Source organism: Onychostoma macrolepis, chromosome 22, assembly GCF_012432095.1.
Source record: "Onychostoma macrolepis isolate SWU-2019 chromosome 22, ASM1243209v1, whole genome shotgun sequence".
Classification (NCBI taxonomy): domain Eukaryota; kingdom Metazoa; phylum Chordata; class Actinopteri; order Cypriniformes; family Cyprinidae; genus Onychostoma; species Onychostoma macrolepis.
This window is the reverse complement of record NC_081176.1, coordinates 37,998,991-38,017,513: the sequence shown is the minus strand read 5'-3', so window position 1 is coordinate 38,017,513 and position 18,523 is coordinate 37,998,991. Positions and strand designations below refer to the sequence as shown.

General features: G+C 37.5%; 1 protein-coding gene and 1 long non-coding RNA gene across 3 annotated transcripts; both read left to right on the top strand.

Moving 5' to 3' along the window:
- The first annotated feature begins 2,458 nt into the window (after positions 1-2,458).
- Positions 2,459-7,046, top strand: LOC131531092 (natural killer cell receptor 2B4-like). Its single transcript, XM_058761637.1, has 6 exons — positions 2,459-2,524; positions 2,844-3,161; positions 3,276-3,569; positions 3,689-3,805; positions 4,075-4,142; positions 7,020-7,046. Exons 1-6 carry the CDS (start codon positions 2,485-2,487, stop codon positions 7,044-7,046), a joined length of 864 nt encoding a protein of 287 aa, XP_058617620.1. The 5' UTR covers positions 2,459-2,484.
- A 9,514-nt stretch (positions 7,047-16,560) lies between these two features.
- On the top strand, positions 16,561-17,726 carry LOC131530335 (uncharacterized). Of its 2 annotated transcripts, none has more exons than XR_009268362.1 (3): positions 16,561-17,028; positions 17,124-17,210; positions 17,451-17,726. It is a non-coding gene; the product is annotated as an uncharacterized LOC131530335 (long non-coding RNA). The 2 variants fall into 2 exon arrangements; XR_009268363.1 differs by having other exon boundaries at positions 17,124-17,239.
- The last annotated feature ends 797 nt before the right edge of the window (positions 17,727-18,523 follow it).

The window sequence follows — 18,523 nt, the reverse complement described above, 5'->3', positions numbered from 1 at the left end:
AATGTCTTCTATAATATTAAAATATTATAATCTTAATTCAAGTGACGAAAGATTTCGAAAGTCTGACAGTAATCAGTGTTGAGCACATACTGCAAGGTTAACCCTTTCTGCTGTTACGGGTGCATGGTTGTGGAATCAATGTAAATTAATATAAAAGAAAGGCAGGAGAACGAAACGGCTTCAACACGCTTTTCCCACTTTATTAACTTAAGATCGGACAAACGCAAGGGGAGAACTAAGGACTTTCAAACAGACAGGAACAAAAGAGCAAACAAGATAATCAAACTCAGGTGGGGAAATGATAATTAACAAACGAGAAACGGAACCAGACCAAATAAGAAAAACGGGGACAGGCAGACACGTGACATCTGCTTTACATATTTGAAAATGATTAACAGTTGAAAACATTAGAAATTTAGAAAAGTAATAAAAAATGAATCAAATGTAATCAGTTACATTACTTTAATAAAGTAATTGAAAAGTTACACTACTTATTTTAAGTAGGGTAACTTGCAATCTGTAACCTATTACATTTCCAAAGTAACCTTCCCAACATTGCGCACAGGGACGTGCAGCAGCTCACAAACATGTCAAATATTAAAAATTAAATGATTACAGTGTAAAATGATATTATTGTGTCGGCTACATAAATATAAAAATGTCTAATGTCATAATGGATAGCCATTGCGTGTTTCAGAACTACCCTACCTATTTGCTCACGCATGAGCAGATCCGTTTGCTCTCTGGAGACGTGTTCAGTGTGTGTGCCTTAAAATTCAGCCGTTTAAATAGCGAATCCACCATGGGATTGAGAGATGAGACTCTGATTGGTTTATTGCACGTTATGCCCAAAAACACACCCATTACTCATTAAGAGAATAGGGACAACCCTTTTAGACCATGAGCCGGGAGCGCCGACCGTTTTTCCTGTCGTTATACTAGCAAAAGTGGATTCGTAAAGGCCCTAAGTGCACCTGCGCCTTGCGCTTTAGACCATGTGCTTTGATCGTTAAAATAGAGCCCATGATCCCATAATTTTTTTTCTTCATTTTAATAATAATAATTATATATTTTTTATTTTAAGCTTTTTGTAATGACATACAGAACAAAATATTAAACAATAGAATACAACAGAATACAATACAAAAAAAAAACAAGGGGTGGAATGGGCTAACATAGATTGTTGGAATACAGCAGGAAGAGTTTTACATAAAAGTAGATTAGACAGGCTTGAGGAAATCAGACAGAATTAGACAGGCTTGGAAGGATTGCCATACAGTTTGGAATCAACAATGTAATTTGGGCTCCATTAAATGTATAGGGTAGGCTACCTTCCATTCGAATAACATGGAACAACTCAGACAACCAGGTTTTGAAAAAAAGGGGGCATCTGAAGATTTCCAGTTTAAAAGTATTATCTTTTTTTAGCAAGGACCATACCCAATAACAATGATTGCTGTTGAGAGCTTGAAAAAGTGTTCAGTACCTCAGAAGTCCTCAAAATTGCTAGAATGGGATCAAGCTTCACAACCTTTTCAAAAACGTTTTTTAAAAAAAAGTCAAACATCCTACTCCAAAAATCAAACAGGTTAGGACAAAACCAGAACAGATGCGATAGGGAGCCCTCTGTCACTTTACATCTATCACATATTGGATAAATATTGTATATTTTATTTAGTCTAACTTTGGAATAATACAATCTATGCACTACCTTAAACTGTCTTTATTTTTTATATAGCATTGATTCATAATCAGCTGTCAGTCTGTATTTTAGCAATGATGCATGAGGGGTAAGAATCATCTTTCATCTATGACCTATGATTACTTTTCAAATATCAGCATTGCTGGATTCATTTTATTTCATTTTAAAGCTGTTCTGTGCAGGAAGGAAGTGAGACTATGAGGTTCACAACAGCAGGACAGGAAGAAGCCCTTAACCCACAAACTAAACACATAAAAAATGGCCACTTTCCTGCAAAAGCTGTTTATCCACCCAATAGTTCACACCATGTTTCTGAAGAACTGACCGCAGTTTCAGTTTGACTCGGATGTTGAACTGCTCGTTTCACACTTCAGTAAGACTGGCAATGAGAGATTGCAGACTGCTTTTAAAATTCTCAACAACTGATTGATTATAAAACCATTTTAAAATCCAAAATATTTGATTTCAGGATTAAATCCAAAATTACACAATGGTACACTCTTTTACTATTTAACACAGTCAGACATACTTTTCAAAAACTATCATTGTTAAATTATAACAATGTATTCCATTTGATGAAGATAGTTTTCCAATATCAACAACAGTTAAAGTCTTAATAAGAGCCAGGAGATCATTCTATAAATATAATCTTAACCCACGTTCAGAGAGCATGTGCGTGTGCATACGGAGGGTCAAACTCTGCTGGGGGAGGTTCACACTAGCTCGAGTGTTTCTTTTTTAGTGGATAGTCTTTTAGATCAGACACAAAACCACTGAAGGAAATGTTTCACATGTTCTTTTTGTGCTGGTGGAGTCTGACTGGTAAGTTATAAATACATTTTATACACCTGACTTTATGAAGCTCATTTGATGTACGGATGAAAATATCCCACATAAAAATTAAGAGTTAAACTTACATTTCGAGGTGCAATTAACAGGTTTTGAAACATTTATTTTGCTCTACAGCAGGTACATTTAAAACGCATTGCTCACACATCTGTTAAAAATAGATGTCACTGTGCTTCTGTTCTGGATGTTCTTCAGTTCACATTTTAAATTTACAAACTACAACTGACTGCAGCCTTTGTAAGCCAACAAAAAGGCTTTATAAATTTTGACAAAATCTCTTCATGTTCCTCAGGTGTTTTCGGTGATTCAGTGTCAGTGATGGAGGGAGATTCTGTCACACTAAACATTGATGTTACTGAAATACATGAAGATGATGATATACTGTGGAAATTTAGAGATGAACCATCTCTGATAGCTGAAATCAGTAGAGCTTCTGGAATCTTCTCTACATCTGATGGTCCTGATGGGAGATTCAGAGACAGACTGAAGCTGGACAATCAAACTGGATCTCTGACCATCATGAACATCACAACTCAACATACTGGACTCTATGAAGTAAAGATAAGTGGAGCTAAAAAATCATCAAAAACATTCACTGTTTCTGTCTATGGTGAGTAGAAGCTAATTTTTTTAACTAATTTATGCAAAATGGTTAAACATTTTTTTATGTTTTTATGACAGACACCATTATTCACATTTTTCTCTTTTCTCTCATGTTTTGCAGCTCATCTGCCTGTTCCTAACATTACCAGAGACTGTTCTTCATCATTACCAGCATCATCATCATCATATTGTTCATTGTTGTGTTCAGTGGTGAATGTGGGTCATGTGACTCTCTCCTGGTACAAAGGAAACAGTTTATTGTCCAGCATCAGTGTGTCTGATCTCAGCATCAGTCTCTCTCTACCTCTGGAGGTGGAATATCAGGATAAAAACACCTACAGCTGTGTGCTCAACAATCCCATCAGCAGCCAGACCAGACACCTGGACATCAGTCAACTCTGTCACACATGTTCAGGTGTGTTGGTGCTGATATTAACATTGATTAACTGAGCTGATCTATCAAGTTATATTGTGGTGAGGTTTCATAGTGTTTGTTGTGGATCAAACAGACAAATAAAATTTTGTCCATTACAGATCAGGGTCCCGTACTGTACATAGTGTTGATTTCTGCTGCTGCTGGATCTCTGTTGATTGTAGCTGCAGTCGTGATCTTCTGGATCCGTAAGAAATGCACAAAAACGGATCAAAAAGGCAAGTGTTATTTTTTTATTTAAAAAAACATATTATAACTTGATTAATTGTCGATTAATAGTCCAAAATAATGTGTAGTTTATTGGGACAGGCAATTTCTAAGACTCTCTCTGTAATTGTGTGCGAGAAAGAAACAGTTATAAAGGTCAAATTAAATGAATGACATTTTAAAATGGCATTTAAGGCCCAATAATAATAATACATATATGAAAAACTAAGATACTTAAGATTTTGTTATTTTAATCCATCTGTCAATACTGTTCAAACAGTTGAGACTCGTGAGGAAGAGATCACTTACGCCGAGCCAACGTTCTACAAAAGAAAAGCACAGAAAGCAGTAAGAACATTTATTCCTTTTAAATGTTGTGTCTCTGTATCAATTCATCAGGGAGTTAGATTTGCCTGTGCTTGTTTTTGTCTGCAATCTCTCAACACGAGGCATTGGGGATATTTCCTGTGTCCACTGATGACATCACTGTTCAAATGCTTTAGATGAGTAGAGAGCAATATTAGTTTTGAACTCATTGACTTATGGATCGTTTGATACATTCCAGGCCAGTTTTTTGGACACCAACTGTATAACTTACAATTATACATTTTTAATGCAAAGATGACATTATTTGACCTAACCCTAACCTAACCCTACCCCTACCTTTACCCCTAACCCTAGCCCATAACAAAGACATCTCAAACAATGTCATCTTTGCATTAAAAATTACATAATTGAGCGAATGACACTTAATGACAGTTGTCATAACGTATAAAAAACCTTCATATTTATGACATGTGTCATGTCATGATTATGAAGGTGTTATGTCAGTCTTATGCACACCCCTTCAAGTAAAGTGTAACCTTTAATAAATCACATAAAGGAGCATTTCCAGTACGGTCACACTTGGCTTGAATAAATAAACGAAGAAGTCTTTAATAATCCAAACAGGGTAAATCCATCAGAGAAGTAAGCACCGCAACATGCTGTAGATATGAGATCTAACAAACAAGAACTGAAACAGTGGGACTTAAATACATGATCAAATGAGGTGATAACAAGATGATTGATAGTGCACATTTGAAACTAATGAGTGTCCATAACAACAAGCTAACTAAGGGCTAGCTTAAATGGTGCTGACTGAAAACAAAAGTCCATGTGGAATGAAAGGCTTTGTCCAAATACCCACACTTGCAGTCTTTGCACTTGACCACTTGACTACTTAAATGACTTATTTCCTGTATTTGGCCGAAATCTTCAATTTAGGATGAAGACCACAAGTGTGTGTTGAACTTTTCACTACCTGATGGGACACACTTATAGTGTTGTAAAAATGTAAGTGCATTTTAATTTTAATTTAAAATACTTTGCATTTTAAAATCAGCTTCTAAATGTCTGTTCAGTAGTCCCTATAACATGACATAATTTAATTTAATTAGTGGTACTTCTAATTAAGTGATAAAAAGCAGTTGCAAATGTTGTACAAAATAAATATCACCACTACTCATCTCTGCTCCAGTAAAACGTAAAAACACTGTTTTTCTACCAAATTATATGTAATATCTAATTATTATATTAATATTTAACTTACATTGGAAAGGTTTCCGTGACCTCTCACGAGATCTCTGCAAAAAGTCCCACGATTTATATCCAGAACATGATGCATGATGGGATACGCTTAGCCTCGAATACCGCTCCGGAGCGTTATATAGTGTGGATTTAGCATCCGTTAAGGCCACTGCAATTTGGAATTTTGAAGACATGGGACAGACTTGCACACGCACTCTTAAGTGAACAAAACCGCAAGTGTGGGTATTTGGACAAAGCCAAAGTGTGACAATCACCTTAGTCAGTGACATATTTTGTCAGACGATCAGTGGTTCTCAACTGCTGCTGCACACTTGAAGAAATATTAATATTATATTAATACAATATTGGGCCCAGAGTTTGTCATATATACATTGACATGAACATTGCCTATGTTCATTGTGATATTACAAAATGTCAATATTTGGTTTTAAGAAATGCCTTTACTTTTAAAATAATAATTTTTCTACAATTTTAAGTCCAGTGTAAAACAATACTACTGATATAGATTAAGTTTATGATGAATGCTGTTTCTCTCTCTCTCTCTCTCTCTCTCTTTTTTTTTTAATAACACTGAAAGCACATGTAAGGTCCACAAATTTGGTCCAAGGACGGTATCCAATCGTGGGTGAAGGTTTCCTGCGCGTTCGGCCTTTTCAGCGCGCAAAATTGTTCAGTCTAGGTTAACTTCAAATCTGACTCCATTTTAATATCTAATCTGACTCCATTTTAATATCTAATCTGACTCCATTTTATTATAACATCGAATTTAGGTTGAAATGCAAATTGGTTGTTTGTCTATTTCTAATTAGTATTCTTCTGATATTTGATTATTCTGGTGACTCTTTACTTTATATTTACTCGTTCATTCAGGTGCTCATGTCTCTAACAAGGATACAACATATTCTACTAGAGTCAATAATTACAGAGTAAAACAGAATAAGATCAAATGTAACAATTTATTATCAGTCAGGTAAATATGTATTATGTCAATTACATAGCCAATTCAGAGATATCAGATCATATCAATACAAAACATCGAATTCTCAAAGATAAATCTACGAGTAAAAGATGCATACCTGACTTTATAGAAATACATAGTGTGAAGTATAGAGACACCACACTACGGGCTTCTGGCTACAGATCGCCCGATCCTTTTGCAACACTTCCTTAAGTACCCCAGAACAAGACCAACATCCCCGAGATGGAGACAGGAGCTAACGATTGGAATTTGCATTGACGAGTTAACACCTTTTGGGACAAAAGGTAATTTTGCATGGAAACCACTTGAAACTGACCTGCCCTCGACAGTATGCAAAATCTCTCTAAACTCTTAGGATCTGTATTACCTTTTAGTTTACTTCTTATAAGAATAAGACCATTGTACCAGTTGCCCTGAGACAATTCAAATGATACCAAACATGACTGTTAATATCACTTGCATTAATGTAGAACATTATATTCCACTATTGACCATTCTGAGTGAGTTGAGTGAAGGGAAGGATGGGTGAGGGAAGGAAGGGGTTGAAAATGCACTGATGCATATGTGAGAGAGGCGTTTTCCTGCATTTTCTCTCAGTGGGATGTGGAGACAGATGTCTGTATGTTAATACACCGTGTTGGTGTTGTCCATCTCAGAAGTTCAAAGTGTCTGAGGTTCTGTAATTCTTACAGTTTCCTCCCTTTGACCACGTGGGTCAATTCCATATGATTCCCAAAGAGGTCACTTGTCAGACACTTGTGGTCCTTGTGATGTAGTATTTGCAGTTGTAGAGGCCTTTAGAAAGGCCTTTGTGTACACCAGTCTCAGCAGGTGCATGTAGCTTGAATTCAGCAGGTGGATGAATGGGTTCAGGTTTTCATATGTCTGGTTGAGGACAACCCGTGTGCATAGTTCATTGAATCAATCCAGGCCTTTTATTGCTTGACGAGTCGTTCCATCATGGAGAAACTTCTGTCTCTAGTGACACCTTCCCTAGGACTTTCTTGCCTCTTTTGTTGAATCTTGTCACCTCCAATTGTACAGATTGCTGGGCAGACTCCAACAGGTGAAGGGTTCTCGCTGGTTACACACTGCTTTGTGTGAGACATTTAAACAGCATCTTAATGACTTCACGATTGAACAATGATGAACTTTATGTCATTGAAAATGAGAAGAAAGCTGTGAGATTTGGTACAAGAACTTATAACAAAGCAAAAAACATACGGTAGGTTCATGTCAACAAGTGCAAATGGTACGTTGGGTCTCAGGTGTCTTTTGAGGTCTCATTTCATAAGGTGGTCCCATTTTAAAATAGCCAATTCCTCACTACCACTCTGATGGATTTTAATGGTAGTGGAATTAAAGAATGCTTGGTCTGAGTGGCTCAAATGAAAAGTAGCAAAAAGTCAGTGTAACTTACATATTTATAAAGTTGGTATGCATCATTAAAACATGACAATAATAATAATATTAAATATTCAATCCCAATTACAAAGGTATAGACATATATAGTTCTCCAATGCAAGTCACCTAAGATTTCAAGGTAGTGATCTAAAGTGTGCTTAGGTTTTATACAAGAACGGAGATCCTGGATCCCTTGTAATAGTGTGTGTGTGTGTGTGTGTGTGTGTGTGTGTTTGTGTGTGTGTGTCATGCAAGCTAAGTCACATTCGATGCCATAGTCAAATTGTACATTTTGTAGCTGATCAACAGAAGTGTCCGCACTCCATGTTTAATCATTTTGATAATGTTTCTGTTATTAGTGATCTGTTGGGAAACCAGCGGGCCCTCTGGTTTGCCAAGACATCCCAATAACCTTTTGAATTTTCATGGCAGATTTGCCTTGTTCATAATTTAACATCATCGATTTGTGACGGTAATCATGCATATGTATATTAGGTGCTTCCCATGAGATGACGGTTGTAAATAGCAATTATTATGTGTCTTTCTTTAGATTGTCATCATGGGATTAGCTCTACTGTCCTATGTGTGTGAAGCTATGTTGTTCTGTTAGTGTGAAGATGGACAATAGGTCTTTAGTGGAGTACCATATTTGAAATCTAAGCCATCACTGTCTTCTGTGATGCGTAGTGTTCAGACTGGTTAGTATAGATGAGGTGATGATGCAAATGTGTGTGCTCTGTGCTCATGTCTGGGAGATGGGTGGAGTCTAATCTCTAACAATCTGTGTTGCAAAATTTAGTTCGGTGCTAATCCGGAAGGCCATGTAGAGATTTGTGTGGTAATGTACTATTGTGAAGTGTGAATGGCCTCTTGAAGAGTCGTTGCACCCATCTCTCGCAATTTCAGGTTATATTCTGACAATTCCGCTGTCCTGGTTTGATGTAGCTGGAATCAGGTGCTTTCCTGGTATCTCACTTTCAAGGAATTGCAGTGGTCAACCTGAGACAGAAACAAATACTGAGAGAACCCAGTTAATTTTGAGTATTTTTCACCTCCCTTTCATTATTTTTTCTAGTAAATTTAGAAAATCAGTTGGTGTTTAACTGTGGAATATTAATGCTAATCAGTCCTTCTGATCAGATTAATTTTTGGTTGGTGTTACCCAGCGAAGAATGAATTGGTTTGCTATCGCTTGTGCCACACTATTAAAATGAAGACACATCTCCTCCCTCTTGGCACTGGGTAGCATATCAATCTGCAACAAGATCTAAGTTGTCACAAATTGCATTCACGTGTTAATTCATTTGAATATGAAAAAGGTGTTGAGGAGTTTGAGCAGGTTCAGAGCTGATGCAATGCACAGTCATTGTTTTACGTTTCCAAGGCCTATTTATTTCATTTGGTCTTGCTGGTCATTTTCATTGTTAAGACAATTGTGAAAACATTCTGTGGCCATATAGCAATTCTATGCTCCTGTACCTGGTTTAACTGCAGCTATGGAAAATAGCAGAGTGTACCACTCAGGAGACAAACAAATTTAACATAGATAGACACACATGCAACTTAAAATTGCTATGTAATTCCAGTATAACAGTTATTCCAATTTCACAGAAGACACACGGTCTAGTATGCATGTAGCATCTACAACCTTAAACCTAAGTGTTTTTCGCACACTTACAGTAAAGCAGTCATGTGTTTTTAAAGAATAAACTCAACTAGTCTATGTGTACATGTAGTAGCACAAACATCTATGATGTGTGTTATATGCACATTGTGTTTAGCACAATTACAAATTTGAAAATAAAACAGGATCATTGAAATTGGGATATTTACATATTAAACTCATCGCTATTAAGCTGCTAACCCACTAGCAAGTGAAGTCAGTATCTGGAAGCCTTGTGTGAGCAATGCAGTTAACTCACTAAGAGTTTTACCTGAGGATGACTTGTTACATGTAAACAATTGATCTTTGCCTTTAGAAAGTGATTTCCTATGTTTCAGAAAATAAGGTGGAGGTCTACTCCTTCCCAGTGCCCAACATTTTTCTTCTGTATGGCCTATTTTGTGACAGGAACTACAAAACCTGCTGTCTTTGCCATAGGGTTGTCTGCTGTGTTCTCCTGAAGTTTGAGGTTTTTCATGACTCCCTAATGCTTCTCTTACACCATGCATTCTGGTACATGACTCTGTGCCATTATTGTGCTGCATCACCTTAAGAACTGAAACTGGCACGCTATCTTGAGCAGTGGCACATGCTTTCCTGAACTAAGAGTTCTAGAGTCATCACAGCAAGTCACCTCTTCCAAGAAGTGGACATGCTTTTCAGCCCCATTTCTGTTAGAATAATTTGTGCTTTTCTCTTCTGTTAACCCCTGTGCAGATGCAATATTGAGGGCCTTTGATTTCCATCTGTTTTCTATCCTCGAACCCCAATCTACTATCGTTCTGAACGTGTTTTCGGACGGATCTACTCCGCTTGACAATGCATTTTGGACTGGAGTGCCAGCATTGTTCTTTATGAGTTGTAATAACGGTTCGTGATCACGGCTTGCAGTTTCTAGACCGGAATGTTCTTTGTATGTCACCCACAGACGTTCAGCGTATGTTTCAAACGGTTCATTGCTTCCCTGTTTAATTTCTAGTATCCTGCTCCAATCCGCGGTCGTTGGTCCCTCATATCTAGCAATGCTTGTTTTAATCGTTCATAGATACTTTCGTCGGTTTCATTATTATTTCGTTTGATTATGTCACCGGATTTCATCTCTGGGCTTAGTTTCGATCTTAGTTCTTCAGGGATCGTAAGGAGTGCTATTTGCCACACATCTCTAGTTTCTAGTTTAAACACTGTAGCCTGTAACATCAGTGTTTCCCAGTAGGGTTGGAATGGCCCTCTTTGGGCATCATTCCCACGATTTGTTTGTGTTTTGTACACTCTTCGCATGTTAATGGACGGCTAATTGTGGTTATTTCATCGTTAGCGTTAGTCATGGTTTTTAGTACAGCGACTCTGATTGATTTGGGTGGTCTTTCGCTGGGTTTTGCTCTTGCTTTGATCGGACTTCGCTGATTTCGTTCTTCATGTCTCTGAACGGGAGCTCGGTTACGAGTTTCTCTCCGTGTCCGACTCCTAACGCAGCAACATCATCATCATCATCGCTATCACTGTTTTCCTCAGAATCAAAAGTTTCATCCAGTGCTGCTTTCTTTACTGCAGCCACCGGGAAGCCTGCATTATCACAGCAGTCTTCAAGGGCTGATATATAATTATTGCCGGCTTTGAGTTTCTTTTGGAGCGCATCTATTTTTCTTGCCATGTTTTCACTTTTTCTTGCCCAACCTTGTCTTTCGTATATAAACGCCTCGACCTGTGCTCTAAGCTTTTGTAATTCATCCGAACGTGCTTTCTCGATTTCTTTGATACTCTCTATCATGCGTTCATTTTCGGCTAATGTTTCTAGGTCGTTTTTCCTAAGCAAGTAGACGATGGCAGCTGTTGTTTTTTTATATTTTGATTTAGATGCCAATTTTTCTCCTTCGCCAAAAACCAAGATATGATTTCGTTGTTTTTCCACTTAAGGTTTAATCCTTTATCGTTTAAACGAAGGAGGGTGTCTTTTATTTGTAAGGCTTGAATTTCCATGATCTCCTGATCTACACTGGCGCTGTACTGTCCCTGAAAAGTCATGTTTCCCAGCTAGTTTTCTTCCCACCGGATTTCTACGGTCTCCGGTCTAACAATGGGTATGTCGACCCGTTCTAAAATGTCTATATGTGAGATGCAAAAAGCTTTCCCTGACTCTTCTAAAAATAAAAGGAACGAACTTACCACAGCAGTTGTAGACAGGGAAGAAGGAGCTCAAGCCTCATATCCTCGGTGTGAATGAAACCAAAATTGCTGGAAAGACGCCACCGCCTAGGTAGGGAGATCACGGAGGTTGGTCACCACTGTAAGGTCCACAAATTTGGTCCAAGGACGGTATCCAATCGTGGGTGAAGGTTTCCTGCGCTGCTCGGCCTTTTCAGCGCAAAATTGTTCAGTCTAGGTTAACTTCAAATCTGACTCCATTTTAATATCTAATCTGACTCCATTTTAATATCTAATCTGACTCCATTTTATTATAACATCGAATTTAGGTTGAAATGCAAATTGGTTGTTTGTCTATTTCTAATTAGTATTCTTCTGATATTTGATTATTCTGGTGACTCTTTACTTTATATTTACTCGTTCATTCAGGTGCTCATGTCTCTAACAAGGATACAACATATTCTACTAGAGTCAATAATTACAGAGTAAAACAGAATAAGATCAAATGTAACAATTTATTATCAGTCAGGTAAATATGTATTATGTCAATTACATAGCCAATTCAGAGATATCAGATCATATCAATACAAAACATCGAATTCTCAAAGATAAATCTACGAGTAAAAGATGCATACCTGACTTTATAGAAATACATAGTGTGAAGTATAGAGACACCACACTACGGGCTTCTGGCTACAGATCGCCCGATCCTTTTGCAACACTTCCTTAAGTACCCCAGAACAAGACCAACATCCCCGAGATGGAGACAGGAGCTAACGATTGGAATTTGCATTGACGAGTTAACACCTTTTGGGACAAAAGGTAATTTTGCATGGAAACCACTTGAAACTGACCTGCCCTCTACAGTATGCAAAATCTCTCTAAACTCTTAGGATCTGTATTACCTTTTAGTTTACTTCTTATAAGAATAAGACCATTGTACCAGTTGCCCTGAGACAATTCAAATGATACCAAACATGACTGTTAATATCACTTGCATTAATGTAGAACATTATATTCCACTATTGACCATTCTGAGTGAGTTGAGTGAAGGGAAGGATGGGTGAGGGAAGGAAGGGGTTGAAAATGCACTGATGCATATGTGAGAGAGGCGTTTTCCTGCATTTTCTCTCAGTGGGATGTGGAGACAGATGTCTGTATGTTAATACACCGTGTTGGTGTTGTCCATCTCAGAAGTTCAAAGTGTCTGAGGTTCTGTAATTCTTACACACATTTAACCCCAGACTTCAAAAAAGAATGTTTTACTTAAAACATTTTTTTTATTATATGCTATGTGATTCTTGTTTTTTTTTTACAGAAAGTTAAAGAGGAAGATAATGTAGTGTATGCGCCTGTCCTCATTTGAAGATGATCTTCAATCTATGTACAAGATCCAGCTGTCTGATCTTACATCAGGGCCTGAATTTTGGTGCATTGAATTTTATTTATTCCCATAAATTACAAGAGTGTCGACAAGAAAGACAGTTGCAAGAGTAAAAATGTGTCTATTGCTATGAGAGGGTGAAAATGGATACTTTTCATCTGACAATATTTTTCAGTTTCATATTCTAATTTTATTCATTTATAGAACTTAGTCAGCCTAGATGACATACTGAATTTAACATGGATGAAAATTAGGTAGTGAGAGCTAGACTTACAGCTCTGCTTTTTATGCTCTTTTTGCTGAATGTTTTTGCTTTCTTGCAGAAAGCCGTTTTGTCAGCATTGCACCACCCAGTCTCCAATTTGTACACTTTTAAGCATTTGACAGAAGAGTGGTACTAACACTATTGTCTTCTAATGACACTATTGTCTTATAGAGCTGCTTTACAGCAGAATTTGGATTTGCCTCTTTGTCGATGAAGTTTGCATTATTGATTGTTACTTTGTTACTCGAACAGGTAAACTCATCTACTCACTAGTCTGTTATTATATGCTTGTTTATTTATTTATTCAGTTTTGTAATCTGATATATAATGTTGCAATTGTTAACATGTAGCGATGTCAATTCTGTTCAAGAAATGTTCAAGTCTGCTTTATTGTTGTATTTTAGTGTTAATTTATAAAACCATGTAAACACAATGCAGAACATAACTGCATCAATTTCATAACTGAAGGGGAGCATAATATACAGTGTCACCATGTTTGTACAACACTGTTGTTTGTAGTACTGCTTCAAATAATATATATTGTACTGTAAATATTTGAGTGACATACCTGTATTGTTTATCAATAAAATGTATATATGTAAGGAATAGAGAAAAAAAAGAAAAGAAAACTAAACATAAAAACATAACTCTTTCCTCATTGTGACTGATGTGAGAGAACAGACATTTCTGTACATTCGTAAACAGGGCCTAAAATTAACACTCGCCAGTCAGTTGGCGGGTACAACTTTTATGAAATATTACAATGCAATGTAGTGAAAACAACAGCCAGTTTTAAAGAGATTCGCTGTTTCTGACATAAGCGAATAAAATAATATTTTCCAAAGACAAGGTCAACGCGTTTAGCTGTTCTGTCATAAGCGACAAGAGCGAATCAAATAATAATACAAACGGGCTGATACGTCAGAGCAATGTGATGGCCAGCTTGTCCCTAGACACGGTTCTAATAACTTTTACCTGAGAAGATTTTGCTGCTTCATTTCGGAAGATTAACTTTTCTTTATTCTTCATGACCCGACACATAACACATAGGAAACGGTGCAGTGCAGTATATAGTTAGAAAGGCTGCGTGTTCGGCTGTTCGGCTGTACGCATACGCAAAGCCGCTTCCAGTAGCGCTTCAGCGGACGAAAACACACAATTATGTCAAAGTATGCGGTTTTGGCGAGTTACATCGTAAACGTATACGTCTTAAATGAGTTATAAAGTCTTAAATGACTGTAAAGAGTTGGGAGAACATCGAATATGTGTCAGATCTATGGAGTCAATTTAATGCCGCATATATATGCAAAAGAAAATAAGTTTTGCAAAGAAAATGAAGTATTGCAAGAAGAAAATAAGTTTTGCAAAGAAAAATAAAGAATTGCAAAAGAAAATGAAGTATTGCAAAAAGAAAATAAGTTTTGCAAACAAAAATAAAGAATTGCAAAATATAAATGAAACAGAGCAAAAGCAATGATTTTGCAATACATATTTTCCATGGCCATATCTACTAATTTATTTGCAATGCAGCTTTTATTTTGCGTTTCAGTCAAGTTTGAGCTTGCTTCACGCTTTCTGCGTCTCACTTTGTGGCGCTGTTTTGACATGGGGGTGGAGTCAGGGGACGGGGGCGTGTCCAACAGGCCTGGGCATGCCTCCCTGGAAGTGACGTCATCGGCCCGAGACGCAGATCACAGCTGATTCAGGCACCGCCATTGAGCAGAGGCATGCGGGTGGATCGCTTGCTTTTATTCACTAGCTTTAAAACATGCATGTTTTCATTTTATTAACAAATGTATATGTGTATTAGCAGCGTTTGCTCAAGTTAAAGAAGTTTAATAGACCCTTTTTGCGCCGACGTCACGATTACGTCACCGCGCTAGCTGGAGGCAAAACAAAGGGAAACTGGAGGCGGCCCATTCAAACCAGCGCAGATTCGGCTACATAAGGAGCTTAAAATATCATCTTGTTGTGATGTTGGATGCAAGAATCTATGTAGTACAGGCTCCAATTTGAAATTTTAACGCATACCTGCTGCCACTCCCAGACAAAAAACCGACGACAGCTGTGGTTAAACGAGATAAAACGAGCGGACTGGACAGAAACTATCGTCAGAAATGCTCGCGTTTGCAACGCACACTTCTTATCATAAAAGGTTAAATAAAGTATTGTCTTTTGTTGTTATGGATTATGGTTTGTGTTACGTGTCTAAAGATTTCTTATGCATCTCACAAGTATGAAATAATGTCTGTGTGCATGTGTGTAAAACAACAAACTGACGATGTATATGCTTAATCATCTGTAATTGTTGTGATTGATAGTGGCTGGACTTAATTTCTGGAATTTTTATTTCTAGAAACTATTCACATCTTCCTTTAACATCACATTGAATGTTTAACTTTTTGTATTTTGGCCCAGTTCACTCTCACGTAACGTTAGCTGTAAAAATAGCCTGCTGAAGTTGAAATATATGTACATCTTCATGACTAGATAGACACAGGTGAGCTTCTCTTTACTACTCGTTAGGTTTCTGTAATGAGTCACTCAATCGGAGGTAACATTTAAGGCCCTTTCACACGGGACGCCGCAAGCGGTCCCACATAGCAAGCACACTCGGGCCGATTCTGGCTGAAATGCGGCACTGTCGGCTCAGTCACGACGCCGGTGAGAAGATAATGGGCCAGAGCCGCTACCGACTCTACAAAACACTTCTGGTTGACAGACGGCTTTTTCTCTCTGGGCCGATCTCGGCTGAAAGCTGTTGTACGCTGCAGGGCAGGTCCGCACTTGGTGTAGTTGTGTGTATCTACCTTCGGCCCGAGCTGGTTTTGTCTCCGGCGGCGCTGCTAGAATGAAGATCCGCCTGAGAGAGAGATTTGGCGGTTAATCCTGAGGAGATTTCGCGGGCACAGGTCTCAAGAGGAATACTTCAGCTGCAAAAGGTAAATTAAGTTATTTAATGATCGATCTAGTGTTGTTTGATGTTTAAATGCCAGGAGGAGTATAGTTTTAGATGGTTTCTGTTAGGTTTATGGCGATGATAATAGCGTCAGAAAAATCATTCGGTCCGGATATATTGAGTGTTGATGAGTAACGTTAGGCCTAACTGTCAGGCGCGGTCTCTTTAGGAAAACCATATGTAATTTTTTTTAATATGAAAAACCGATGAGCTGTATCCAGTGCACGATAATGTAAGGTAATTAAATTTTAATGAGTTAAATTCCATTTTGTTTGCTAGAATTCATTCGATTCGTCTTTTCAACGAGTGATTGCTATTGAATCAAAGGAGTCGGACCGCTGCTGGAGCCATAAACATCTATACGGTGACTCTCTGATTCGATTCACTGAACCATTCAAATGAGTCATTTGTTTGTAAGTCAAACTGAGCACGCTATAGTAGCATTACACCTGCTAAGATAATTCAATATGTGCAATCTGAATTTAATAATAATATTTATTTTGTGGTAACACTGCCGTGTGGGCAGCTCTGACAGAGAAAAACACTATAGATACGTAAGAGAAAGCCGTAAAATGTAAGTGCATCATCTTTTGTTCTTGAATGGAGGCCTAATCTGTCTGCTGCACTTCAGCAGGTTCAGTTTTTAGAGTGAATGAAAACTTCTGAAGCATAGATATGCCGTGTGATGTGATTAAAATCATACTTATTTTACTGTGGTGGGGATTATTATGAGCAAACAAATTTAAAAGTTTAATCTGAACACTATATATATGTAATCTGACATTTATTTATTTTATTTTTTTACAGAAATTCTGAGCTGCTGCATGAACATTCATCAAACATATAAGGTGCGAATTCTGGCTCTCGTCCTAATGATTGTAAAAAGCTCTAATGTTTAAGATTAAATAATTACCTTACAATATATATTTGTACATATTTCAAGGCTGCAATTTGGAAAAAAACTTTCAAGCTAATGCTGCTGAAATGGAGGTCAAGGGGACTATGAAGAGGTGGCTCCAGCTGATCAAAAGTGAGTACTTCAGGAGGCAGACACACTCTGTGAGTTTAAAAGACCATCTCTTTAACCTTCCATACACATGACACACTATCACATTTCTATAATTCAAATCTCTTAAAGGATTTTTATGCTGCACCAATTAGGGTAAGCAGCAACACTTCCTATAATATCTAATGTACATGTTAATTTGTAAGAAGAATGACATCATTGCTTATATTAGTTGCTTATATACTGTCTCACCCTTATCCCTAGGTTACAATAATCAGCTGATCCAGACCAGACGGTGGACCTGCACCAGGAACGACCACAACACATCCCTGACTGTCAGCGGAGACCATGTCAGCTAGAGGACCTCACTGATGGCCTCAGCACAGATCCTCAGCAAAGACTACGAGAACCAGACAAGCCCTCTGCGCAGACCCTTTTACCAGCTTCACCTGCTGGCGTGATGTTTCCTCATGCAGAAGAAGTTGGACGAAATATTCTGAATGATATCAATCCACAATCTGACTTGTGATGCAGCCTGGAATAATCACACCACGTTCATTAGTTTGGCCAGACGAGACTGTTTCCTGACTGAGCGGGTCTTGTTTGGGTTTGGGTTCCTTGTCACTGTTGCCTTTTGTCTTGCTTGGTTGAAGACACCTAATATTCAGCAATATTATTGACTTGACTGCACTGACACCATTTGATAAGAACTGAACTGAATTATGACACACAATGTTTTATATATGAAGTTTATTTGCAAAAACGGATAACTCCGTTTTTAAATATTTTGTTTTTTGTTATCATGTTTTTGTTTTATTGTGTTAGTTAGCTAGTATTTATTAGTTATTCTTTACCTAATCAAAATAACCTGCATGCAGTTTGATTGAGATTAATTGGAATGCACAATGAAAAAACATGATTTTTTAAAATTGTTAAAAACGAAGTTATCTGTTTCTGCAAATGAACTCTTCATTTTTATATATATATATATATATATATATATATATATATATATATGCAGTAAATATAATTTACTTGTTACTTTGTGGTTTAAAAAGTGTGAATGTTTATACTGTAGTGCATTTGTTCATGTATATTTAAAGTATTTGGTAATTTTATAATTAAAGCCTTTTTAATGTTTTTAAATGGTTGTATTTGTGTTTTACTGCTGAATTACATTTAGCAGTTTCTGGGCCACATTCGGCCCGGGGACCAAGCCGAGTCTCAGCCAGATCTGGCTTAAAGTGTCTGGGCCAGACCTGGGCCACATAAAATAATAGAAGTCACTCTACAGTATGCGGGCCAGATCTGGGCCACGTCAATGAATAAGAGTCATT

Bases quoted from the DNA above. Each gene is read 5' to 3' on its own strand.
- LOC131531092 (XM_058761637.1), top strand. From the start codon at position 2,485: ATGTTTCACATGTTCTTTTTGTGCTGGTGGAGTCTGACTG. The intron at 2,525-2,843 runs GTAAGTTATAAA...CATGTTCCTCAG, and splicing joins GTGCTGGTGGAGTCTGACTG to GTGTTTTCGGTGATTCAGTG. The intron at 4,143-7,019 runs GTAAGAACATTT...TGTCCATCTCAG, and splicing joins AAAGAAAAGCACAGAAAGCA to AAGTTCAAAGTGTCTGAGGT.